The 25674-nt window shown below is 42.8% G+C and overlaps 1 protein-coding gene across 1 annotated transcript in view; it reads right to left on the bottom strand.

The window, feature by feature from the left end:
• LOC133444804 (mixed lineage kinase domain-like protein) overlaps window positions 1-18202 on the bottom strand; it is a 44552-nt gene extending 26350 nt beyond the window's left edge. Inside the window, exons 1-2 of the mRNA XM_061722709.1 lie at window positions 17753-18202; window positions 16944-17021 (exon numbers count right to left, since the gene is read on the bottom strand). Coding sequence (XP_061578693.1) covers window positions 16944-17021; window positions 17753-18200 — 526 coding nt within the window. The 5' untranslated portion in view covers window positions 18201-18202. The remainder of the gene's footprint in view (window positions 1-16943; window positions 17022-17752) is intronic.
• Between the last annotated feature and the right edge of the window lie 7472 nt (window positions 18203-25674).

Genomic DNA, 25674 nt, shown 5'->3' with positions numbered 1-25674 from the left:
TCGTGGGTGGTGTCATCAGACTCTGTATGGAGTCCTTGACCTTCATTGGCCTGAATTAGCCCCGCCCCTTCTTCTGATTGGTTGTTCCTTTTTTCTGCTATAACTTTTGAATGGTTTGACATAGAGAGTCGTGGGTGGTGTCATTTCTGATATGCTTATGGGGGCGGTGAACGTGAGTGCGAGGGCCCGTTCATCGCTGCTTGCAGCTTTAATTATTATTATTAGGGCCCGAGCACTTGCAGTGCGAAGGCCCTATTGTATTTGCAGGAATTTTTATTATTAGGGCCCGAGCACCTTCAGTGCGAAGGCCCTATTGTATTTGCAGGAATTTTTATTATTATTATTATTATTATTTTCCTGACAAAGTGAAGGCCTTTTTGCCCCCCTTAACATGCCCAAAAAGTCACCAAATTTTGCACCCTAGTCAGGCCTGGCGAAAAATTTGATATTTAAAGGTTTGCATTAATGGGCGTGGCAAAATGGCTCAACAGCGCCACCTAGAAAACTTTGTGCCTCAAGCCCCACGATACGGTTTGACGTACATGCACGAAAATCAGTACACACCTGTATCATGGGACAACTTAAACAAAAGTCTCTTGGGGTCATGCCCGAAACCGAACAGGATGTCGGCCATTTTGAATTAGTCGTGTCATTTTGGCGAAATTTATGCCATTCCTTCGAAAGTTAATTCAGCCCGAACCGTAACGTGCCCCCAAGTGTGTTATACATCAAAATGTGCGTCTCCATCCTGCGACAACACGCATTACTTTTCTCTTTCAAAAGCGTTACCGTGGCGGCGCTAGACGCCAAAAAGCGCGCCCACCCTTCATCTGATTGGTTCGACAGAAAAAACTTTGTGCCTCAAGCCCCACAATACGGTTTGACGTACATGAACGAAAATCGGTACACTCCTGTATCATGTCGCAACTTAAAGAAAAGTCTCTTGGCGCCATGGCCGAAACCGAACAGGAAGTCGGCCATTTTGAACATTCTGAATTAATTGTGTAATTTTGGAGCAATATATGCCATTCCTTTGAGAGTTAATTCAGCCCGAACCGTATCGTGAACCCAGATGTGTTATACATCAAAATGTGCGTCTCCATCCTGCGACTACACGCATTACTTTTCTCTTTCGAAAATGTTACCGTGGCGTAGCTAGACGCCAACAAGCGCACCCCCCCTTCATCTGATTGGTCCATATTTGATAGTTCCCCAAAAAGCACCAAATTTGGCATGCAAGCCAGGCCTGGCGATAAATTTGATATTTCATGGTTTGCATTAATGGGCGTGGCAAAACGGCTCAACAGCGCCCCCCGGAAAACTTTGTGCCTCAAGCCTCACAATACGGTTTGACGTACATGCACGAAAATCGCTACACACCTGTATCATGGCACAACTTAAAGAAAAGTCTCTTGGAGCCATGGCCGAAACCGGACAGGATGTCGGCCATTTTGAATACATTGTGTCATTTTGGCGAAATTTATGCCATTCCTTCGGCAGTTAATTCAGCCCGAACCGTAACGTGCCCCCAGGTGTGTTATACATCAAAATGTGCGTCTCCATCCTGCGACACCACGCATTACTTTTCTCTTTCAAAAGTGTTACCGTGGCGACGCTAGACGCGAAAAAGCGCGCCCCCCCTTCATCTGATTGGTCCATATTTGATAGTTCTCCAAAAGTCACCAAATTTTGCATGGAAGCCAGGCCTGGCGATAAATTTGATATTTCATGGTTTGCATTAATGGGCGTGGCCTAACGGCTCAGCAGCGCCCCCTAGAATACTTTTCTCTGCCATAACTTTTGAATGGTTTGACATAGGAAGTCGTGGGTGGTGTCATGGGACTCTGTAATGAGTCCTTAAGCTTCGTTGGCCTTAATTAGCCCCGCCCCTTCTTCTGATTGGTTGTCCCTTTTTTCTGCTATAACTTTTTAATGGTTTGACTCCCGCTTCCTGATTCAAACGTCTGCCGGCCCCGCCCCCCGACCAATCAGTGGCGAGTAGGGTGATGACGGCCCCGCCCCCCGACCAATCAGTGGCGAGTAGGGTGATGACGGCCCCGCCCCCCGACCGATCAGCTGTTGTAATGTGGTGACGTCAGAAATAGTCCCGTGCTCAGCCCGGTTAGAACCTGGTAGAATGGTTACAGAAAGAGTAATAAATAAAATAGTAGTGTTTTACTAATATTTATACCTTACAAATATTTAAAAAATTACGAAAAAACAATTCGGGACTCAGATTATATCGCTATGTTGGTCTGTCCTCAATCAGTCAGTCAGAAAACGGCCAAGCTGATTCGTGGCACAGGGGTAACGTCACCGTCTTTCATGTGAGAGGTCGCGGGTTCGATCCCAGCACAATGCAAAGTTTATTGTCAGAAATTTTTGTGTTTTTTTTTAACATCAAAATATGCGTCTCCATCTTGCGACGACGCGCATTACTTTTCTCATTCAAAAGTGTTACCGTGGCAACACTCGACGCCAAAAAGTGCGCCCCCCTTCATCTGATTGGTCCATATTTGATAGTTCCCCAAAAGTCACCGAATTTTGCATGCAAGGCAGGCCTGGCGATAAATTTGATGTTTCATGGTGTGCATTAATGGGCGTGGCCTAACGGCTCAACAGCGCCCCCTAGAATACTTTTCTCTGCCATAACTTTTGAAAGGTTTGACATAAAGAGTCGTGGGTGGTGTCATGGGACTCTGTATTGAGTCCTTGACCTTCATTGGCCTGAATTAGCCCCGCCCCTTCTTCTGATTGGTTGTCCCTATTTCCTGCTATAACTTTTGAAAGGTTTGACATAAAGAGTCGTGGGTGGTGTCATGGGACTCTGTATAGAGTCCTTGACCATAATTGGTGAAAATTAACCCCGCCCCTTCTTCTGATTGGTTGTCCCGATTTTCTGCTATAACTTTGGAATGGTTTGACATAGAGTCCTGGGTGGTGTCATAAGATTCTGTATGGAGTCCTTGACTTTCATTGGCCTGAATTAGCCCCGCCCCTTCTTCTGATTGGCTGTCCCGATTTTCTGCTATAACTTTTGAATGGTTTGACATAGAGAGTCGTGGGTGGTGTCATCAGACTCTGTATGGAGTCATTGACCTTCATTGGCCTGATTTAGCCCCGCCCCTTCTTCTGATTGGTTGTTCCTTTTTTCTGCTATAACTTTTGAATGGTTTGACATAGGAAGTCGTGGGTGGTGTCATTTCTGATATGCTTATGGGGGCGGTGGCCGTGAGTGCGAGGGCCCGTTCATCGCTGCTTGCAGCTTTAATTATTATTTTTTTTTTTCTTCTGACAAAGTGATGGCCTTTTTGCCCCCCTTAACATGCCCAAAAAGTCACCAAATTTTGCACCCAAGTCAGGCCTGGCGAAAAATTTGATATTTAATGGTTTGCATTAATGGGCGTGGTAAAATGGCTCAACAGCGCCCCCTTGAAAACTTTGTGCCTCAAGCCCCACGATACGGTTTGACGTACATGCACGAAAATCGGTACACACCTGTATCATGTCACAACTTAAAGAAAAGTCTCTTGGCGCCATGGCCGAAACCGAACAGGAAGTCGTCCATTTTGAATTAATCGTGTCACTTTGGCGAAATTTATGCCATTCCTTTGAAAGTTAATTCAGCCCCAACCGTATCGTGAACCCAGGTGTGTTATACATCAAAATGTGCGTCTCCATCCTGCGACTACACGCATTACTTTTCTCTTTCAAAAGTGTTACCGTGGCGACGCTAGACGCCAACAAGCGCACCCCCCCTTCATCTGATTGGTCCATATTTGATAGTTCCCCAAAAGGCACCAAATTTGGTATGCAAGCCAGGCCTGGCGATAAATTTGATTTTTCATGGTTTGCATTAATGGGCGTGGCCTAATGGCTCAACAGCGCCCCCCGGAAAACTTTGTGCCTCAAGCCCCACAATACGGTTTGACGTACATGCACGAAAATCGCTACACACCTGTATCATGGCACAACTTAAAGAAAAGTCTCTTGGAGCCATGGCCGAAACCCAACAGGATGTCGGCCATTTTGAATAAATTGTGTCATTTTGGCGAAATTTATGCCATTCCTTCGGCAGTTAATTCAGCCCGAACCGTAACGTGCACCCAGGTGTGATATACATCAAAATGTGCGTCTACATCCTGCAACACCACGCATTACTTTTCTCTTTCAAAACTGTTACCATGGCGACGCTAGACGCCAAAAGGCGCGCCCCCCCTTCATGTGATTGGTCCATATTTGATAGTTCTCCAAAAGTCACCAAATTTTGCATGCAAGCCAGACTTGGCGATAAATTTGATATTTCATGGTTTGCATTAATAGGCGTGGCCTAACGGCTCAACAGCGCCCCCTAGAATACTTTTATCTGCCATAACTTTTGAATGGTTTGACATAGGAAGTTGTGGGTGGTGTCATGGGACTCTGTAATGAGTCCTTAAGCTTCGTTGGCCTTAATTAGCCCCGCCCCCTCTTCTGATTGGTTGTCCCGATTTTCTGCTATAACTTTGGAATGGTTTAACATAGAGAGTCGTGGGTGGTGTCATCAGATTCTTTATGGAGTCCTTGACCTTCATTGGCCTGAATTAGCCCCGCCCATTCTTCTGATTGGTTGTCCCTTTTTTCTGCTATAACTTCTGAATGGTTTGACATAGGAAGTCGTGGGTGGTGTCGTTTCTGATATGCTTAAGGGGGGCGGTGGCCGTGAGTGCGAGGGCCCGTTCATCGCTGCTTGCAGCTTTAATTATTATTATTATTATTTTCCTGACAAAGTGAAGGCCTTTTTGCCCCCCTTAACATGCCCAAAAAGTCACCAAATTTTGCACCCTAGTCAGGCCTGGCGAAAAATTTGATATTTAATGGTTTGCATTAATGGGCGTGGCAAAATGGCTCAACAGCGCCCCCTTGAAAACTTTGTGCCTCAAGCCCCACGATACGGTTTGACGTACATCCACGAAAATCGGTACACACCTGTATCATGGCGCAACTGAAAGAAAAGTCTCTTGGCGTCATGCCCGAAACAGAACAGGAAGTCGGCCATTTTGAATTAGTCGTGTCATTTTGGCGAAATTTATGCCATTCCTTCGAAAGTTAATTCAGCCCGAACCGTAACGTGCCCCCAAGTGTGTTATACATCAAAATGTGCGTCTCCATCCTGCGACAACACGCATTACTTTTCTCTTTCAAAAGCGTTACCGTGGCGGCGCTAGACGCCAAAAAGCGCGCCCACCCTTCATCTGATTCGTTCGACAGAAAAAACTTTGTGCCTCAAGCCCCATAATACGGTTTGACGTACATGAACGAAAATCGGTACACTCCTGTATTATGTCGCAACTAAAAGAAAAGTCTCTTGGCGCCATGGCCGAAACCGAACAGGAAGTCGGCCATTTTGAACATTCTGAATTAATTGCGTAATTTTGGAGCAATATATGCCATTCCTTCGAGGGTTAATTCAGCCCGAACCGTATCGTGAACCCAGATGTGTTATACATCAAAATGTGCGTCTCCATCCTGCGACTACACGCATTACTTTTCTCTTTGAAAAGTGTTACCGTGGCGACGCTAGACACCAACAAGCGCACCCCCCCTTCATCTGATTGGTCCATATTTGATAGTTCCCCAAAAGGCACCAAATTTGGCACGCAAGCCAGGCCTGGTGATAAATTTGATATTTCATGGTTTGCATTAATGGGCGTGGCAAAATGGCTCAACAGCGCCCCCTAGAATACTTTTCTCTGCCATAACTTTTGAATGGTTTGACATAAAGAGTCGTGGGTGGTGTCATGGGACTCGGTATTGAGTCCTTGACCATAATTGGCCTGAATTAGCCCCGCCCCTTCTTCTGATTGGTTGTCCCGATTTTCTGCCATAACTTTTGAATGGTTTGACATAGAGAGTCGTGGGTGGTGTCATCAGACTCTGAATGGAGTCCTTGACCTTCATTGGCCTGAATTAGCCCCGCCCCTTCTTCTGATTGGTTGTTCCTTTTTTCTGCTATAACTTTTGAATGGTTTGACATAGAGAGTCGTGGGTGGTGTCATTTCTGATATGCTTATGGGGGGCGGTGAACGTGAGTGCGAGGGCCCGTTCATCGCTGCTTGCAGCTTTAATTATTATTATTTTTTTTTTTCTTCTGACAAAGTGATGGCCTTTTTGCCCCCCTTAACATGCCCAAAAAGTCACCAAATTTTGCACCCAAGTCAGGCCTGGCGAAAAATTTGATATTTAATGGTTTGCATTAATGGGCGTGGTAAAATGGCTCAACAGCGCCCCCTTGAAAACTTTGTGCCTCAAGCCCCACGATACGGTTTGACGTACATGCACGAAAATCGGTACACACCTGTATCATGGGACAACTTAAAGAAAAGTCTCTTGGCGTCATGCCCGAAACCGAACAGGAAGTCGGCCATTTTGAATTAATCGTGTCACTTTGGAGCAATTTATGCCATTCCTTCGGCAGTTAATTCAGCCCGAACCGTAACGTGCACCCAGGTGTGTTATACATCAAAATGTGCGTCTCCATCCTGCGACTACACGCATTACTTTTCTCTTTCAAAAGTGTTACCGTGGCGACGCTAGACGCCAACAAGCGCACCCCCCTTCATCTGATTGGTCCATATTTGATAGTTCCCCAAAAGGCACCAAATTTGGCATGCAAGCCAGGCCTGGCGATAAATTTGATATTTCATGGTTTGCATTAATGGGCGTGGCAAAACGGCTCAACAGCGCCCCCCAGAAAACCTTGTGCCTCAAGCCCCACAATACGGTTTGACGTACATGCACGAAAATCGCTACACACCTGTATCATGGCACAACTTAAAGAAAAGTCTCTTGGAGCCATGGCCGAAACCGAACAGGATGTCGGCCATTTTGAATAAATTGTGTCATTTTGGCGAAATGTATGCCATTCCTTCGGCAGTTAATTCAGCCCGAACCGTAATGTGCACCCAGGTGTGTTATACATCAAAATGTGCGTCTCCGTCCTGCGACTACACGCATTACTTTTCTCTTTCAAAAGTGTTACTGTGGCGACGCTAGACGCCAACAAGCGCACCCCCCCTTCATCTGATTGGTCCATATTTGATAGTTCCCCAAAAGGCACCAAATTTGGCATGCAAGCCAGGCCTGGCGATAAATTTGATATTTCATGGTTTGCATTAATGGGCGTGGCAAAATGGCTCAACAGCGCCCCCCAGAAAACTTTGTGCCTCAAGCCCCACAATACGGTTTGACGTACATGCACGAAAATCGCTACACACCTGTATCATGGCACAACTTAAAGAAAAGTCTCTTGGAGCCATGGCCGAAACCGAACAGGATGTCGGCCATTTTAAATAAATTGTGTCATTTTGGCGAAATTTATGCCATTCCTTCGGCAATTAATTCAGCCCGAACTGTAATGTGCACCCAAGTGTGTTATACATCAAAATGTGCGTCTCCGTCCTGTGACAACACGCATTACTTTTCTCTTTCAAATGTGTTACCGTGGCGACGCTAGACGCCAAAAGGCGGGCCCCCCCTTCATGTGATTGGTCCATATTTGATAGTTCTCCAAAAGTCACCAAATTTTGCATGCAAGCCAGGCTTGGCAATAAATTTGATATTTCATGGTTTGCATTAATGGGCGTCAACAGCGCCCCCTAGAATACTTTTATCTGCCATAACTTTTGAATGGTTTGACATAGGAAGTTGTGGGTGGTGTCATGGGACTCTGTAATGAGTCCTTAAGCTTCGATGGCCTTAATTAGCCCCGCCCCTTCTTCTGATTGGTTGTCACGATTTTCTGCTATAACATTGGAATGGTTTGACATAGGAAGTCGTGGGTGGTGTCATGGGACTCTGTAATGAGTTCTTAAGCTTCGTTGGCCTTAATTAGCCCCGCCCCTTCTTCTGATTGGTTGTCCCTTTTTTCTGCTATAACTTTTGAATGGTTTGACATAGGAAGTCGTGGGTGGTGTCATGTCTGATATGCTTATGGGGGGCGGTGGCCGTGAGTGCGAGGGCCCGTTCATCGCTGCTTGCAGCTTTAATTAGGGCCCGAGCACCTTCAGTGCGAAGGCCCTATTGTATTTGCAGGAATTTTTCTTCTTCTTATTATTTTTCTTCTGACAAAGTGATGGCCTTTTTGCCCCCCTTAACATGCCCAAAAAGTCACCAAATTTTGCACCCAAGTCAGGCCTGGCGAAAAATTTGATATTTAATGGTTTGCATTAATGGGCGTGGCAAAATGGCTCAACAGCGCCCCCTTGAAAACTTTGTGCCTCAAGCCCCACGATACGGTTTGACGTACATGCACGAAAATCAGTACACACCTGTATCATGTGACAACTTAAACAAAAGTCTCTTGGGGTCATGCCCGAAACCGAACAGGATGTTGGCCATTTTGAATTAATCGTGTCATTTTAGCGAAATTTATGCCATTCCTTCGGCAGTTAATTCAGCCCAAACCGTAACGTGCACCCAGGTGTGTTATACATAAAAATGTGCGTCTCCATCCTGCGACACCACGCATTACTTTTCTCTTTCAAAAGCGTTACCGTGGCGACGCTAGACACCAAAAAGCGCGCCCACCCTTCATCTGGTTGGTTCAGACAGAGAAAACTTTGCGCCTCAAGCCCCATAATACGGTTTGACGTACATGAACGTAAATTGGTACACTCCTGTATCATGTAGCACCTAAAAGAAAAGTCTCTTGGCGCCATGGCAGAAACCAAACAGGAAGTCGGCCATTTTGAACATTCTGAATTAATTGCGTAATTTTGGAGCAATATATGCCATTCCTTCGAGAGTTAATTCAGCCCGAACCGTATCGTGAACCCAGATGTGTTATACATCAAAATGTGCGTCTCCATCCTGCGACTACACGCATTACTTTTCTCTTTCAAAAGTGTTACCGTGGCGACGCTAGACGCCAACAAATGCACCCCCCCCCTTCATCTGATTGGTCCATATTTGATAGTTCCCCAAAATGCACCAAATTTGGCATGCAAGCCAGGCCTGGCGATAAATTTGATATTTCATGGTTTGCATTAATGGGTGTGGCAAAATGGCTCAACAGCGCCCCCCGGAAAACTTTGGGCCTCAAGCCCCACAATACGGTTTGACGTACATGCACGAAAATCGCTACACACCTGTATCATGGCACAACTTAAAGAAAAGTCTCTTGGAGCCATGGCCGAAACCGAACAGGATGTCGGCCATTTTGAATAAATTGTGTCATTTTGGCGAAATGTATTCCATTCCTTCGGCAGTTAATTCAGCCCGAACCGTAACGTGCACCCAGGTGTGTTATACATCAAAATGTGCGTCTCCATCCTGCGACTACACGCATTACTTTTCTCTTTCAAAAGTGTTACCGTGGCGACGCTAGACACCAAAAAGCGCACCCCCCCTTCATCTGATTGGTCCATATTTGATAGTTCCCCAAAAGGCACCAAATTTGGCATGCAAGCCAGGCCTGGCGATAAATGTAATATTTCATGGTTTGCATTAATGGGCGTGGCAAAATGGCTCAACAGCGCCCCCCGGAAAACTTTGTGCCTCAAGCCCCACAATACGGTTTGACGTACATGCACGAAAATCGCTACATACCTGTATCATGGCACAACTTAAAGAAAAGTCTCTTGGAGCCATGGCCGAAACCGAACAGGATGTCGGCCATTTTGAATACATTGTGTCATTTTGGCGAAATTTATGCCATTCCTTCGGCAGTTAATTCAGCCCGAACCGTAACGTGCCCCCAGCTGTGTTATACATCAAAATGTGCGTCTACATCCTGCGACTACACGCATTACTTTTCTCTTTCAAAAGTGTTACCGTGGCGACGCTAGACGCCAAATGGCGCCCCCCCCCCCTTCATGTGATTAGTCCATATTTGATAGTTCTCCAAAAGTCACCAAATTTTGCATGCAAGCCAGACTTGGCGATACATTTGATATTTCATGGTTTGCATTAATGGGCGTGGCCTAACGGCTCAACAGCGCCCCCTAGAATACTTTTCTCTGCCATAACTTTTGAATGGTTTGACATAGAGAGTTGTGGGTGGTGTCATGGGACTCTGTAATGAGTCCTTAACCTTCGTTAGTCTTAATTAGCCCCGCCCCTTCTTCTGATTGGTTGTCCCGATTTTCTGCTATAACTTTGGAATGGTTTGACATAGAGAGTCGTGGGTGGTCTCATCAGATTCTTTATGGAGCCCTTGACCTTCATTGGCTTAAATTAGCCCCGCCCCTTCTTCTGATTGGTTGTCCCTTTTTTCTGCTATAACTTTTGATTGGTTTGACATAGGAAGTCGTGGGTGGTGTCATGGGACTCTGTAATGAGTCCTTAAGCTTCGTTGGCCTTAATTAGCCCCGCCCCTTCTTCTGATTGGTTGTCCCGATTTTCTGCTATAACTTTGGAATGGTTTGACATAGAGAGTCGTGGGTGGTGTCATCAGATTTTGTATGGAGTCCTTGACCTTCATTGGCCTGAATTAGCCCCGCCCCTTCTTCTGATTGGTTGTCCCTTTTTTCTGCTATAACTTTTCAATGGTTTGACATAGGAAGTCGTGGGTGGTGTCATTTCTGATACTTATGGGGGGCGGTGGCCGTGAGTGCGAGGGCCCGTTCATTGCTGCTTGCAGCTTTAATTATTATTATTATTATTATTTTTTTTTTTCTTCTGACAAAGTGATGGCCTTTTTGCCCCCCTTAACATGCCCAAAAAGTCACCAAATTTTGCACCCAAGTCAGGCCTGGCGAAAAATTTGATATTTAATGGTTTGCATTAATGGGCGTGGTAAAATGGCTCAACAGCGCCCCCTTGAAAACTTTGTGCCTCAAGCCCCACGATACGGTTTGACGTACATGCACGAAAATCGGTACACACCTGTATCATGGGACAACTTAAAGAAAAGTCTCTTGGCGTCATGCCCGAAACCGAACAGGAAGTCGGCCATTTTGAATTAATCGTGTCACTTTGGCGCAATTTATGCCATTCCTTCGGCAGTTAATTCAGCCCGAACCGTAACGTGCACCCAGGTGTGTTATACATCAAAATGTGCGTCTCCATCCTGCGACTACACGCATTACTTTTCTCTTTCAAAAGTGTTACCGTGGCGACGCTAGACGCCAACAAGCGCACCCCCCTTCATCTGATTGGTCCATATTTGATAGTTCCCCAAAAGGCACCAAATTTGGCATGCAAGCCAGGCCTGGCGATAAATTTGATATTTCATGGTTTGCATTAATGGGCGTGGCAAAACGGCTCAACAGCGCCCCCCAGAAAACCTTGTGCCTCAAGCCCCACAATACGGTTTGAAGTACATGCACGAAAATCGCTACACACCTGTATCATGGCACAACTTAAAGAAAAGTCTCTTGGAGCCATGGCCGAAACCGAACAGGATGTCGGCCATTTTGAATAAATTGTGTCATTTTGGCGAAATGTATGCCATTCCTTCGGCAGTTAATTCAGCCCGAACCGTAATGTGCACCCAGGTGTGTTATACATCAAAATGTGCGTCTCCGTCCTGCGACTACACGCATTACTTTTCTCTTTCAAAAGTGTTACTGTGGCGACGCTAGACGCCAACAAGCGCACCCCCCCTTCATCTGATTGGTCCATATTTGATAGTTCCCCAAAAGGCACCAAATTTGGCATGCAAGCCAGGCCTGGCGATAAATTTGATATTTCATGGTTTGCATTAATGGGCGTGGCAAAATGGCTCAACAGCGCCCCCCAGAAAACTTTGTGCCTCAAGCCCCACAATACGGTTTGACGTACATGCACGAAAATCGCTACACACCTGTATCATGGCACAACTTAAAGAAAAGTCTCTTGGAGCCATGGCCGAAACCGAACAGGATGTCGGCCATTTTAAATAAATTGTGTCATTTTGGCGAAATTTATGCCATTCCTTCGGCAATTAATTCAGCCCGAACTGTAATGTGCACCCAAGTGTGTTATACATCAAAATGTGCGTCTCCGTCCTGTGACAACACGCATTACTTTTCTCTTTCAAATGTGTTACCGTGGCGACGCTAGACGCCAAAAGGCGGGCCCCCCCTTCATGTGATTGGTCCATATTTGATAGTTCTCCAAAAGTCACCAAATTTTGCATGCAAGCCAGGCTTGGCAATAAATTTGATATTTCATGGTTTGCATTAATGGGCGTCAACAGCGCCCCCTAGAATACTTTTATCTGCCATAACTTTTGAATGGTTTGACATAGGAAGTTGTGGGTGGTGTCATGGGACTCTGTAATGAGTCCTTAAGCTTCGATGGCCTTAATTAGCCCCGCCCCTTCTTCTGATTGGTTGTCACGATTTTCTGCTATAACATTGGAATGGTTTGACATAGGAAGTCGTGGGTGGTGTCATGGGACTCTGTAATGAGTTCTTAAGCTTCGTTGGCCTTAATTAGCCCCGCCCCTTCTTCTGATTGGTTGTCCCTTTTTTCTGCTATAACTTTTGAATGGTTTGACATAGGAAGTCGTGGGTGGTGTCATGTCTGATATGCTTATGGGGGGCGGTGGCCGTGAGTGCGAGGGCCCGTTCATCGCTGCTTGCAGCTTTAATTAGGGCCCGAGCACCTTCAGTGCGAAGGCCCTATTGTATTTGCAGGAATTTTTCTTCTTATTATTATTTTTCTTCTGACAAAGTGATGGCCTTTTTGCCCCCCTTAACATGCCCAAAAAGTCACCAAATTTTGCACCCAAGTCAGGCCTGGCGAAAAATTTGATATTTAATGGTTTGCATTAATGGGCGTGGCAAAATGGCTCAACAGCGCCCCCTTGAAAACTTTGTGCCTCAAGCCCCACGATACGGTTTGACGTACATGCACGAAAATCGGTACACACCTGTATCATGGCGCAACTTAAAGAAAAGTCTCTGGGCGTCATGTCGAGAAACCGAACAGGAAGTCGGCCATTTTGAATTAATCGTGTCATTTTGGCGAAATTTATGCCTTCCTTCGGCAGTTAATTCAGCCCGAACCGTAACGTTCCCCCAAGTGTGTTATACATCAAAATGTGCGTCTCCATCCTCCGACCCCACGCATTACTTTTCTCTTTCAAAAGCGTTACCGTGGCGACGCTAGACGCCAAAAAGCGTGCCCACCCTTCATCTGATTGGTCCAGACCGAAAAGACTTTGTGCCTCAAGCCCCATAATACGCTTTGACGTACATGAACGAAAATCGGTACACACCTGTATCATGTCGCAACTAAAAGAAAAGTCTCTTGGCGCCATGGCCGAAACCGAACAGGAAGTCGGCCATTTTGAACATTCTGCATTAATCGCGTAATTTTGGAGCAATATATGCCATTCCTTCGAGAATTAATTCAGCCCGAACCGTATCGTGAACCCAGATGTGTTATACATCAAAATGTGCGTCTCCACCCTGCGACTACACGCATTACTTTTCTCTTTCAAAAGTGTTACCGTGGCGATGCTAGACGCCAACAAGCGCACCCCCCCTTCATCTGATTGGTCTATATTTGATAGTTCCCCAAAAGGCACCAAATTTTGCACCCAAGCCAGGCCTGGCAAAAAATTTGGTATTTAATGGTTTGCATTAATGGGCGTGGCAAAATGGCTCAACAGCGCCCCCTTGAAAACCTTGTGCCTCAAGCCCCACAATACGGTTAGACGTACATGCACGAAAATCGGTACACACCTGTATCATGGCGCAACTTAAACAAAAGTCTCTTGGGGTCATGCCTGAAACCGAACAGGATGTTGGCCATTTTGAATTAATCGTGTCATTTTGGCGAAATTTATGCCATTCCTTCGGCAGTTAATTCAGCCCGAACCGTAACGTGTCCCCAAGTGTGTTATACATCAAAATGTGCGTCTCCATCCTGCGACTACGCGCATTACTTTTCTCTTTCAAAAGTGTTACCGTGGCGACGCTAGACACCAAAAGGCGCGCCCCCCTTCATGTGATTGGTCAATATTTGATAGTTCTCCAAAAGTCACCAAATTTTGCATGCAAGCCAGGCCTGGCGATAAATTTGATATTTCATGGCTTGCATTAATGGGCGTGGCATAACGGCTCAACAGCACCCCCTAGAATACTTTTCTCTGCCATAACTTTTGAATGGTTTGACATAGAGAGTCGTGGGTGGTGTCATGGGACTCTGTAATGAGTCCTCAAGCTTCGTTGGCCTTAATTAGCCCCGCCCCTTCTTCTGATTGGTTGTCCCGATTTTCTGCTATAACTTTGGAATGGTTTGACATAGAGAGTCGTGGGTGGTGTCATCAGATTCTGTATGGAGTCCTTGACCTTCATTGGCCTGAATTAGCCCCGCCCCTTCTTCTGATTGGTTGTCCCTTTTTTCTGCTATAACTTTTGAATGGTTTGACGTAGGAAGTCGTGGGTGGTGTCATGGGACTCTGTAATGAGTCCTTAAGCTTCGTTGGCCTTAATTAGCCCCGCCCCTTCTTCTGATTGGTCGTCCCGATTTTCTGCTATAACTTTTGAATGGTTTGACATAGAGAGTCGTGGGTGGTGTCATCAGATTCTGTATGGAGTCCTTGACCTTCATTGGCATGAATTAGCCCCGCCCCTTCTTCAGATTGGTTGTCCCTTTTTTCTGCTATATCTTTTGAATGGTTTGACATAGGAGGTCGTGGGTGGTGTCATTTCTGATATGCTTATGGGGGCGGTGGCCGTGAGTGCGAGGGCCCGTTCATCGCTGCTTGCAGCTTTAATTATTATTATTATTATTATTATTATTTTTCTTCTGACAAAGTGATGGCCTTTTTGCCCCCCTTAACATGCCCAAAAAGTCGCCAAATTTTGCACCCAAGTCAGGCCTGGCGAAAAATTTGATATTTAATGGTTTGCATTAATGGGCGTGGCCTAACGGCTCAACAGCGCCCCCTAGAAAACTTTGTGCCTCAAGCCCCACGATACGGTTTGACATACATGCACGAAAATCGGTACACACCTGTATCATGGGACAACTTAAAGAAAAGTCTCTTGGCGTCATGCCCGAAACCGAAGAGGAAGTCGGCCATTTTGAATTCATCGTGTCACTTTGGCGCAATTTATGCCATTCCTTCGGCAGTTAATTCAGCCCGAACCGTAACGAGCACCCAAGTGTGTTATACATCAAAATGTGCGTCTTCATCCTGCGACAACACGCATTACTTTTCTCTTTCAAAAGCGTTACCGTGGCGACGCTAGACGCCAAAAAGCGCGTCCACCCTTCATCTGGTTGGTTCAGACAGAAAAAACTTTGCGCCTCAAGCCCCATAATACGGTTTGACGTACATGAACGAAAATCGGTACACACCTGTATCATGTCGCAACTAAAAGAAAAGTCTCTTGGCGCCATGGCCGAAACCGAACAGGAAGTCGGCCATTTTGAACATTCTGAATTAATCGCGTAATTTTGGAGCAATATATGCCATTCCTTCGAGAATTAATTCAGCCCGAACCGTATCGTGAACCCAGATGTGATATACATAAAAATGTGCGTCTCCATCCTGCGACTACACGCATTACTTTTCTCTTTCAAAAGTGTTACCGTGGCGACGCTAGACGCCAACAAGCCCACCCCCCCTTCATCTGATTGGTCCATATTTGATAGTTCCCCAAAAGGCACCAAATTTGGCATGCAAGCCAGGCCTGGCGATAAATTTGATATTTCATGGTTTGCATTAATGGGCGTGGCAAAATGGCTCAACAGCGCCCCCCGGAAAACTTTGTGCCTCAAGCCCCACAATACGGTTTGACGTACATGCACGAAAATCGGTACACACCTGTATCATGGCACAACTTAAAGAAAAGTCTCTTGGAGCCATGGCCCAAACCCAACAGGAATTCAGCCATTTTTAATTAATTGTGTAATTTTGAATTTGGAATGGTTTGACATAGGAAGTCGTGGGTGGTGTCATGGGACTCTGTAATGAGTTCTTAAGCTTCGTTGGCCTTAATTAGCCCCGCCCCTTCTTCTGATTGGTTGTCCCTTTTTCCTGCTATAACTTTTTAATGGTTTGACTCCCGCTTCCTGATTCAAACGTCTGCCAGCCCCGCCCCCCGACCAATCAGTGGCGAGTAGGGTGATGACGGCCCCGCCCCCTGACCAATCAGTGGGGAGTAGGGTGATGACAGCCCCGCCCCCCGACCGATCAGCTGTTGTAATGTGGTGACGTCAGAAATAGTCCCGTGCTCAGCCCGGTTAGAACCTCGATAGAATGGTTACAGAAAGAGTAATAAATAAAATAGTAGTGTTTTACTAATATTTATACCTTACAAATATTTAAAAAATTAGGAAAAAAAGTTCCAGACATTTTATTGTTATGTTGGTCTCTCGTAAGCCCGTAAGTCAAAGCAAAAGGAATGGCTGAGACGTAGCTCAGCCAGAGCATATCGGTCTTTGTTGCCAGAGGTTGGGAGTTCGAGCCTGGCTGTATGCCGAAAATTTTGTAATCAATTTTTGTGTTTTTTTTTATCAAAATGTGCGTCTCTGTCCTGCGACGAAGCACATTACTTTTCTCTTTCAAAAGTGTTACCGTGGCGAGGCTAGATGCGAAAAAGCGATCGTCCCCTTCATCTGATTGGTCCATATTTGATAGGACCAATCACCCGATTTTCTGCTATAACTTTTGAATGGTTTGACATAGAGAGTCGTGGGTGGTGTCATCAGATTCTGTATGGAGTCCTTGACCTTCATTGGCCTGAATTAGCCCCGCCCCTTCTTCTGATTGGTTGTCCCTTTTTTCTGCTATATCTTTTGAATGGTTTGACATAGGAAGTCGTGGGTGGTGTCATTTCTGATATGCTTATGGGGGCGGTGGCCGTGAGTGCGAGGGCCCGTTCATCGCTGCTTGCAGCTTTAATTTTATGCTTGTATTTTATGCTTTATTCTTTGGAAGGTGACCTTGGGTGACTTGAAAGGTGCCACCAAATAAAATGTATTATTATTATTATTATTATAAAACACAGTTTACTCACGCAAATCCACGATTTTGTTCACACCGCTTTTGACGTCCTGGAGTTCCCTCTCCAAGTCCTCCACATGTTCCAGGAGCACTGAGGAGCAAATGGAGGGATGAAACAGAGGACGTGAACCTGAACACCGACCTGCCAGTAGGCATGACTAATCTCAGTTTTCTCCAATTGATTGTGTGCCCGATACTAGAGACTTATCTCTAAAAATTCTGAATCCCCTAACAGTGAATTAGCCAGCTCATACCCTAAGTTACCGGTTTTTGGTTAATGGTCCTGGGAAAGGAATCTCATCCATCTAATTTTACTGATTTCCTATCTCACCTCAAAAGTGAAAGACAAATTATGTTTGTAGCAGCTGAACATTTCTGGTGTAAAAAAAAAAAAAAATTATATCTAAAAAGATTTAATTTTATTCGACTGTGTGTTTGCCCAGTGCATGATGGGATGCTGAAAATGGCAGTCGCGAGGTTCCGCTCTGTACTCTGTACTCTGGTTCTGCTTTTTCTACATGTTTTTGGTGGTATCTGTCCAGAGAAACAGAGATATTTATGTACAAAGTACACTTACATCCGGAGATGTCGTTTGTCATGTGAATAACTCGAGACTACACAGAACATACACCCAACAATGGTTCTCCTCGGGCGAACGTATTCTCAGTACAATACTTGAGCCTTACATTCAGTTCATGGTACATAGATGTTGCACAAAAGGTCCCAAAATGTGAAAGGGCCAAGTTTAAATTTAAGTTAGGCTATCTGAACATTTTCGGCTCAAACTACTCAACAAAGGCGATGAAAAAGAAAAATCCTTACATTCCTTCAGCTCCGCGTCATCCTCCTTCCCATCCTTCATGTCTTCATGCATTTGCTTGATCGCATCAAACACGATGCGAACTGCATTCCCCTCCTCCAAATGCAGAGCTAAAGCCAGGACCTTGTAGGCGTCGTTGAGGCGGTTGTTCAGATCTTCGAACTTGTCCGTGTGGGTGTTGGCTTTCAGGATGCGCTTAACCAAGTTTGCCGATGTGTATTTCTCAATGACCTTTTGAGCTAATTTTAGAGTTTCAACCAGTTCCTCAAGGGTTTTCTGGACCTCGTCAGATCTCTGGACCGATTTTCTCTCCTGGAAGGACGTCACCAGACTCACCAAGGCTTCGACTCGGTCAGAAACACGGCGGCAGCGGTTTTTATTCGCCTTCACAGTCTCAACCAATTTGTAGATCTCTGTTGCAGCGGACAGGATGAGGTCTACGTAGTCCATGATGGCCTAAAGAGACAGAGTCAATGAGACGAGAAAGTTACATTCAAAGTGAGTCCAATCAAATCTGATTACAAGAGCTAATGTTGGTGTAATGGAACAACCTGACACTGGAATAATGAAGTAAACTGACCCAATCTCAGAATTCTTTTGTTTTTCCCTTCATTAAAGACATTTACAAGTTATTTTGTCATAAAAACAATGTTTGCATGGTCAAATTTATTTATATAGCACATTTACAAAACAAACAAACTGCCCCAAAGTGCAAAATACCTAACGATTAATGAAAAAAGATAAATTATCGTTAATAGTTAAAATACTTTTTTTTTTAAACTAACAATACGGTAAAAGAAACTAAACGTGATAAAATGTCTAAAAGCCAGTGCAAAGAAGCAGCGACTTGAACCTCTCCCCCGAAGTACCGCTCTGATGTTAGCGCTCTGCCCCGAGTGTGCAGGTCAACATTTTGCATAAATACTAAAGTTCTGGATTAATAAGATACTTAAAAAAAAACATACAAGAGAATCTTAAACTGGATTCTAAAAGCAACTGGCAACCAGCACAGAAGTGACGTGATCCCTGCGTCTCATCCCTGTGAAAAGATGTGCAGCCGTGTTTGGGACTGACTGTAGGCGGCGGATTGAGGTTTGATCAAAAGTGGGAAATATAACATCTCTTTTCACTGTTTTGCTGACAAAGACTGATCCCAAAGACAACAAATACAATGAAAACAGGACTGGGCCTAAAATTGAGCATTGCAGCACTCCAGTGGTAAGGTGGGCCTTTTCTGAATAAAAAGGGCAGAGGGTTGATGGAAGAATGTCTATCCGATACTAAAGCCAATCAAGCGCTGTGCCTGTGGCCTGCTCATGCCCGTTGACAAGACAGAACAATGTTGATCACAGAAGAGCTGCCTGAATCAGAAACCTAGAGATGATCATTAAATATTTTTAGATATACCACTTCTGACCACATGGGGGCAGAGTATTACTAGAAAAGTTCCCGTATCAGCAGGTTTAAGTTGTTTTTCCTGCAAGAATGCGGAAACCAATTCAGTCCCTCTCAGGGTTCTCCAACTCCGGTCCTAGAGAGCCCATATCCAGCATGTTTTAGATATTTCCCTGCTTCAGCACACCATGATACAAGGAGCTGTGTCAACAACAGAACTGTCCAGACCTTGATGACAAGTTAATGACGACCATTGATTAGAATCAGGTGTGTTCATGCAGGGAGACACCTAAAACATGCTGGATAGGTGGATCCAGGACCGGAGTTGGAGACCCTAAAAAACATGTTTGATACAGCTGCCTTTGACTAAATTATGTGAGAGGGACCTGGCTGCAGGCAAGATGGCCGACAAGGGCGCGGCCATACTTCCATCCATACCGGAAGTCCATACCGGAAGTTGGTCTTCTTCGTGTATATTATTCAATTTTTTTTCTTATTTTTTTTTTATTTAACATTTGCAAACAGTACAATGATAACAAAACTTCACATTATGCAATTTCACGTTGAATTATAACATAAAAAGAGTATTACTCAAATAAAAAACAAAACAAAAAGCATGACACATTATAACCAACCAGGGGGGATGAAATTATAACAGAAAGCCAAAACATTTACATACATTTATGGTTTTGATTGCTTTTGAATTAGTAGAAAACTTAATAGAGTCCAGATACTGTTTTAATTCACAATGAAAAGTAAAAAAAGAGAGTTTTTTGCGTAAGAATTTGGATTTGCGGATGTGGAATTTTGCGAGGATAATCAACAAAGTAATAATACATTTTTCTTTTGGCTTTGTTCTAATTGTTACATGGTCAAAAACATCAAACAACACATCCATCCAAAATAAATTTAAATCAATATAAATTCTTTCCGACACAAAATTACACAAAATTATTAGGTGGTCAATATTTTATTCCTTTGGAAAACATAAAACCAAAACAGTGCACACGTTAGAGTATGATTGGATCATTTAACGGTTTTTCAGATGATCAAAATCCTGGAAGGAGAGGGCATGACCAGACTGAAGGCTGAGATCATGATGGCCAGTGGGAGCCTTTTTTAAGTCTGACCCCCCCAGAGATCATGATGGGCAGTGGGAGTCTGATGCTGATCCCACAGTCATTGTTCATTATTTTTTCATTGTTATGTTCAGTTTAATTTGTTCCTTCTCATTGTTGTTCATGCTTTTCCCTTGTTTTTGATCTTTTTTCTTTGTATGTTTGTTTTTCTATTCTATATTTGGAGAATAAAAAGTTGATTTAAAAAAAGAACTCCAAGTCAAGTTCTTACTGTTGCCAGCACGATAGTGTAATGTTACTTTTATATATATATATATATATATATATATATTTGCATCTTTAGTAAGTACATTTATATATATATATATATATATATATATATATATATATATATATATATATATATATATATATATATATATATATATATATATATATATATATATATATATATATATATACATATATATATTAATGTGTGTGTTTTGTCATTTTCAAATCACTGCTTGTAAACTAGTCTATTGTAAACTACCTCCGTAGGCTATATATATATATATATATATATATATATATATATATATATATATATATATATATATATATATATATATATATATATATATATATATATATATACATACATGTTTTTTATTTTGTTATATATGTATATAAATAAGTTAAAAAACATCATTATTAGTAAGTACATTTATATTATATATATATATATATATATATATATATATATATATATATAATGTTTTATAATTTTCGTTTTATGGCCGCTTGTAAACTACCTCCGTCATATTTGAATAATATACACGAAGATGACCAACTTCCGGTATGGACTACCGGTATGCATTGGTTTTGCTTTTTATTTGAGTAATACTCTTTATATGTTATAATTCAACGTGAAATTGCATAATGTGAAGTTTTGTTATCATTGTCTGTTTGCAAATGTTAAATTAAAAAAAAAAAAAAAAAAAAAATAATAATATACACGAAGAAGACCAACTTCCGGTATGGACTTCTGGTATGGATGGAAGTATGGCCGCGCCCTTGTCGGCCATCTTGCCTGCAGCCAGGTACTCTTGAATTATGTAGATCCTTATGAATTTAGATTTAAACAATGTTAATGTCAGTACTAAATTGTAGCTCTAACTTAAAAGTCTTGCTTTCTTTATTCTGCCACTGCTCTGTAACCTTTTTTCTTCTTCACTTTTTTAGTATTTCTCGCCTTGCCTTGCCTTCAGCAGGGTGCTTCTCTTGGCATCAAGTCCACTGGAAAGTCTAGCAGTGATGGGCGGAGAGATTAAACGTGCACCGGAGTCGGTTGATTAAAAAAGAAAAAGATTGGTTCAGAAATATGAAGCTGTGGCTGCAAAACAGACTCGCTGAGCTGGAAACTGACTGGTTCGTTGTTGGGGTCCTGGTTCCTTATTTTCATGTGAGATTCAGCCTCCTTATGTTTATTGTTTACTTTTTCTGCAGTGCCTCTTCGTCTCTGTCATTAAACGAAATAATTGACATTGAGGAGTGTATTTCTTCAGTTCCCGGTGGTCCTGAAACCCGGCGGGCTTTAGGACCTGGAGTCTCGGTTCCAGCAGCACGGCCAAAAACAGCAGACTCCGCTTGTAAATGTGATACTTTACACCGCTGGTGTTTCAGAATAAAAGGCTGGTTTTAGAATAGTTGTAATAGTTTCAGCATGTCTCTTTTTTTTTAACTATTTTTTTAAAGATTTGTATATTTTGGACATTACAACAAAAATGTAACAGTGACATAAAATCGAAAGTGAAAGGAAAATAACAAAAGTGTACAGATAGGAACAACAGGGTCTGTCCACTCTGATATCAACAGCAAAGGGAAGCCATGGCAAGCATTAGAAGTGCACGCCGATCAAAGGTCCCAAACATAAATCCTAGGCCATCAATTACACATACATATATACCGACACAGAGGGATGTGAAGAACCTGTACAACTGTTTATCTAAGTGTCTAGAAAGAGAAGAGACCGACCTGTGGGAGGATCAGCTGCGGTCCCTGCGGTGTGGAGTGCTGATGTGGAGAGTTCAGCTCCTCCTGCTCATCTGGTTCCTGGTTCCTTCACTTCCTCCTTGGGGTCTGTTTATTCTCATCCACCGAGTTGGAGAGACTAGTGGTTGGTTCTACAATCACAGGATAGTCACAAGTTAGACAGTTTACTAAGCAGATGCAGAGAGTTGCAGGCATGAGACTGGTGGAGTGATGATCAACAGTACACTGGATACATGTGTGTGGTTCTGCATGATACAGACAGGCCAGGAAACCATGGTGAGCCCAAGTATTAATACCATAATACCAAGTATTAATACTATAATACCAAGTATTAATACCATAATACAGCCATAACTGCAACGATACAGGACCCAATACTCTAGCAATTACAATAACAGGTTATTACAGTATATAATAACATATCTGGGTCATTCTTCCAAACCGGTGCAATTTAGACATTGACATTCTCAAATTTTTTACCCAAATGTATTAATATTCTGAATACTTCACAACTTTAAGAACATATTAAAGTTGTAGAAAATCATATTTTCGCACCTCAGGTTGCAAATCGTAATCATTTTTGGTCATTATTGTGGGATGTGGGCACTATTTGGCCTCAACTCCGTTATGGACACTATGGAATTGGTCTGAACTCTAATAAAACATATTATTGTAATTAAAACATAATTTTTCTATGAATCAGATGTCCCTCACTCTAATTCAATAACTGAGAACATAAAAAATGCTGACAATATCACACATTTGCTCTTCCTCCACCTGAAATAGCATTTTTTTTAACCAAGGGCCTCCTGGACTTTGAGTTAAAGTTGTTTTAACTTCAGAATGTGGGTCAAAAAATTATATTTGTATGATCTTCTAAACATTTCAGACAACCTCCAACCATCAATAGATGATGTTTTCATAAACAATGATAAATAATTGATAAAAAATGTATACGTGTGATAGAGTTGAGCCTTGTGTGACGGAGTTGAAAATCGTAACGGAGTTGAGGAAACAAACAAAGCTTACCATACCAATCTTTTTTAAACTGTCAAATCTACCCTCAGATTTTCTATACAGTCTGTCCAGAAAAAGTAAGTCTCTAGGCCATTCCAGCCAGAAGTTATGACGGTTTAAACACTTATGCTCAACTCCGTCACATTCAAACATGTAACGGAGTTGAGTGTGACGGAGTTGGATTTTTTCCTCAAGATGACCGCTGCTCCCCACATGGTGGGTAACAAAGGAGCACATGGCATGCATTAAATTAAGGTATAATATGTATACTTACAATAACAGATATAAATTTGAAAAAACAATACCTCTCTATATTTTTTTCATGTAACTGAGTTGAGTTGTTATGATTGACGACCACAGTATCACAGTATAGATCACTGAAATAAGTTATGAAAGAGCACACTTAAATTTTGTCTGAAGTCTGTTGTCTGAAGACTTGTATGATGCAACTTCCTGTTTGTGATTTCATATGGACTGGTCCAATTTTCGGGGAAGGGGAGGGGGGTAATGATTTGTGGGACGGAGTTGAGCGAATACTAGGGGACGGGACTAAGTACTGTGATTTTACTGAAAAATCATAAATATATTTTGAACAAAAATATTGCAAACAAAAAAGCACAGACAGATGCACATTTTGATGTGGTCATTTATGTTCTTTATCTCCATTATATTGTCCATATCCCAAGTACACTTTCATGGAAGGCTATTGGGGACATGAAAAAATAGGTGGTGTCAGCTGGAAAAAAGACACGTAATTTCTGATAGAAACTTAGTATTTATATATGTTTTATACTGTATTAAAGGGGACATCTTTGTGCATAAGGAGAGATGCTAAACATAGATCTTGGTGAAAGATTGGATAAAATACACTTATAAACATCAGTGGGACAGGAAATGCACCGGTTTGGAAGAATGACCCATCTACAACAATCTCAATTAGTGCAATAACTGCACCACACTCAATTTTACCACACCAGCCTTTATATAAACCACAAAGACGTGACTCCTTTTAAGAGGAAGAAATGAAGTCCAGACTAACTTCTGTCAGAGGGCTGGTTTGGTTTGAAAGACTTGTGTCCTGCAACCACAGGCGAAAACTACCAAAATACACCTCAAGTACATGTTACCAAGTATATATCCCAAAGTAGTTTTATAAGTACCATGTACACTGATTAATACGAGCAGTTTCCTTTCAATTATACTTCCTGGGACCAAATTGGACCACTTATAGTTTATGAAAGTATACCGAGAGTAACCTTCTGCACAGAACATAGCTGTGATCAATAAACTGCACTGGCCACCAGTTAAACAGAAAATTAGCAGAAGAAAACTCAGAAATTGTGATGATAAAATTTGTGTGAAAAGCTTTTATGCTCATAACACAGACGCTGTACCTGAGGGGGAGGGGAATGGAGGTGTTTTGGTACCAAAATGTTTTATTTACTGCTCACATGTGATCACAGGTTATATCAATCCTCTATAAATATGAACGTGAAGGCTGATCTGTGGTTGTTAGTGATGCAGGAGGCTTTACGGAAAATCACAACCAGTACCAAATATTTGTGGAAAATTAAAAATGAAATAAGACTTTGTTTTCTTCTTACCTTTATGAGTTATTACTTATATAAGGAACACATCTTTAAAGTTTAAATCATGGATGAGTCTGATTTTCTTCTTAAAAAAAGAAAAAGGTGCCCTGGTTCTGTGGAAGGCACTTGTATTGTAATAGTTGCTATGTGATATCTTGCTTGTGTTGTTCTGTCAGATGTAAGTCGCTTCGGATAAAAGCGTCATGACAGTAGTAGTGGTGGTGGTGGTGTGTGTATATTTATATACATTTATCATATGTAAATTGATTTAAGAAACATCAAATACCAGTGACAGTAGCTCTAAACCACACCTCCAAACTCATTTCATGGACTGGACTGTTCAAACGTTTGACTCCAGTCAGTTATAAGTGAGGTCACAGGTAGGCGTGGTGTCATTTTCTGAATCTCTCGGTATCACAGACGAGTCCCAGTGGAGGGTTCAATAGGAGGTTGGGCATTTTTTAGGGATTCACTTCCTTTTTCTACCAGAAATGTGAATGCTTAATGGGTCGGTTCCTTAAAAACTCAAGATTTTGCAACTGTTTTCATGTTATGAGCTTAAATACATTGTGTTTTTCTGTAACTGTGACTGAGATGAAGGTCAGATCTCATTTTAAAGCAAATTAATGCAGAAACACAGTTCATTCCAAGGATTTAACATACTTTTTCTTCCATATCTTCTGTGCCTCCGTAAGAGGAAGTGAAGGATTGGTATTAGAGTTTGTGTGGTTGCAGCGGTTCTGCAGGGAGCAGCATTACCTCTGTAGCTCCATCTGGACAGGCTGCCCACTTTCCCACCACGGAGGGCCC

The sequence above is a fragment of the Cololabis saira genome, chromosome 5 (assembly GCF_033807715.1).
Source record: "Cololabis saira isolate AMF1-May2022 chromosome 5, fColSai1.1, whole genome shotgun sequence".
NCBI classification, from domain to species: Eukaryota; Metazoa; Chordata; class Actinopteri; order Beloniformes; family Belonidae; genus Cololabis; species Cololabis saira.
Note: the sequence above shows the minus strand (reverse complement) of the source record. Positions and strands in the feature narration are given on the sequence as shown.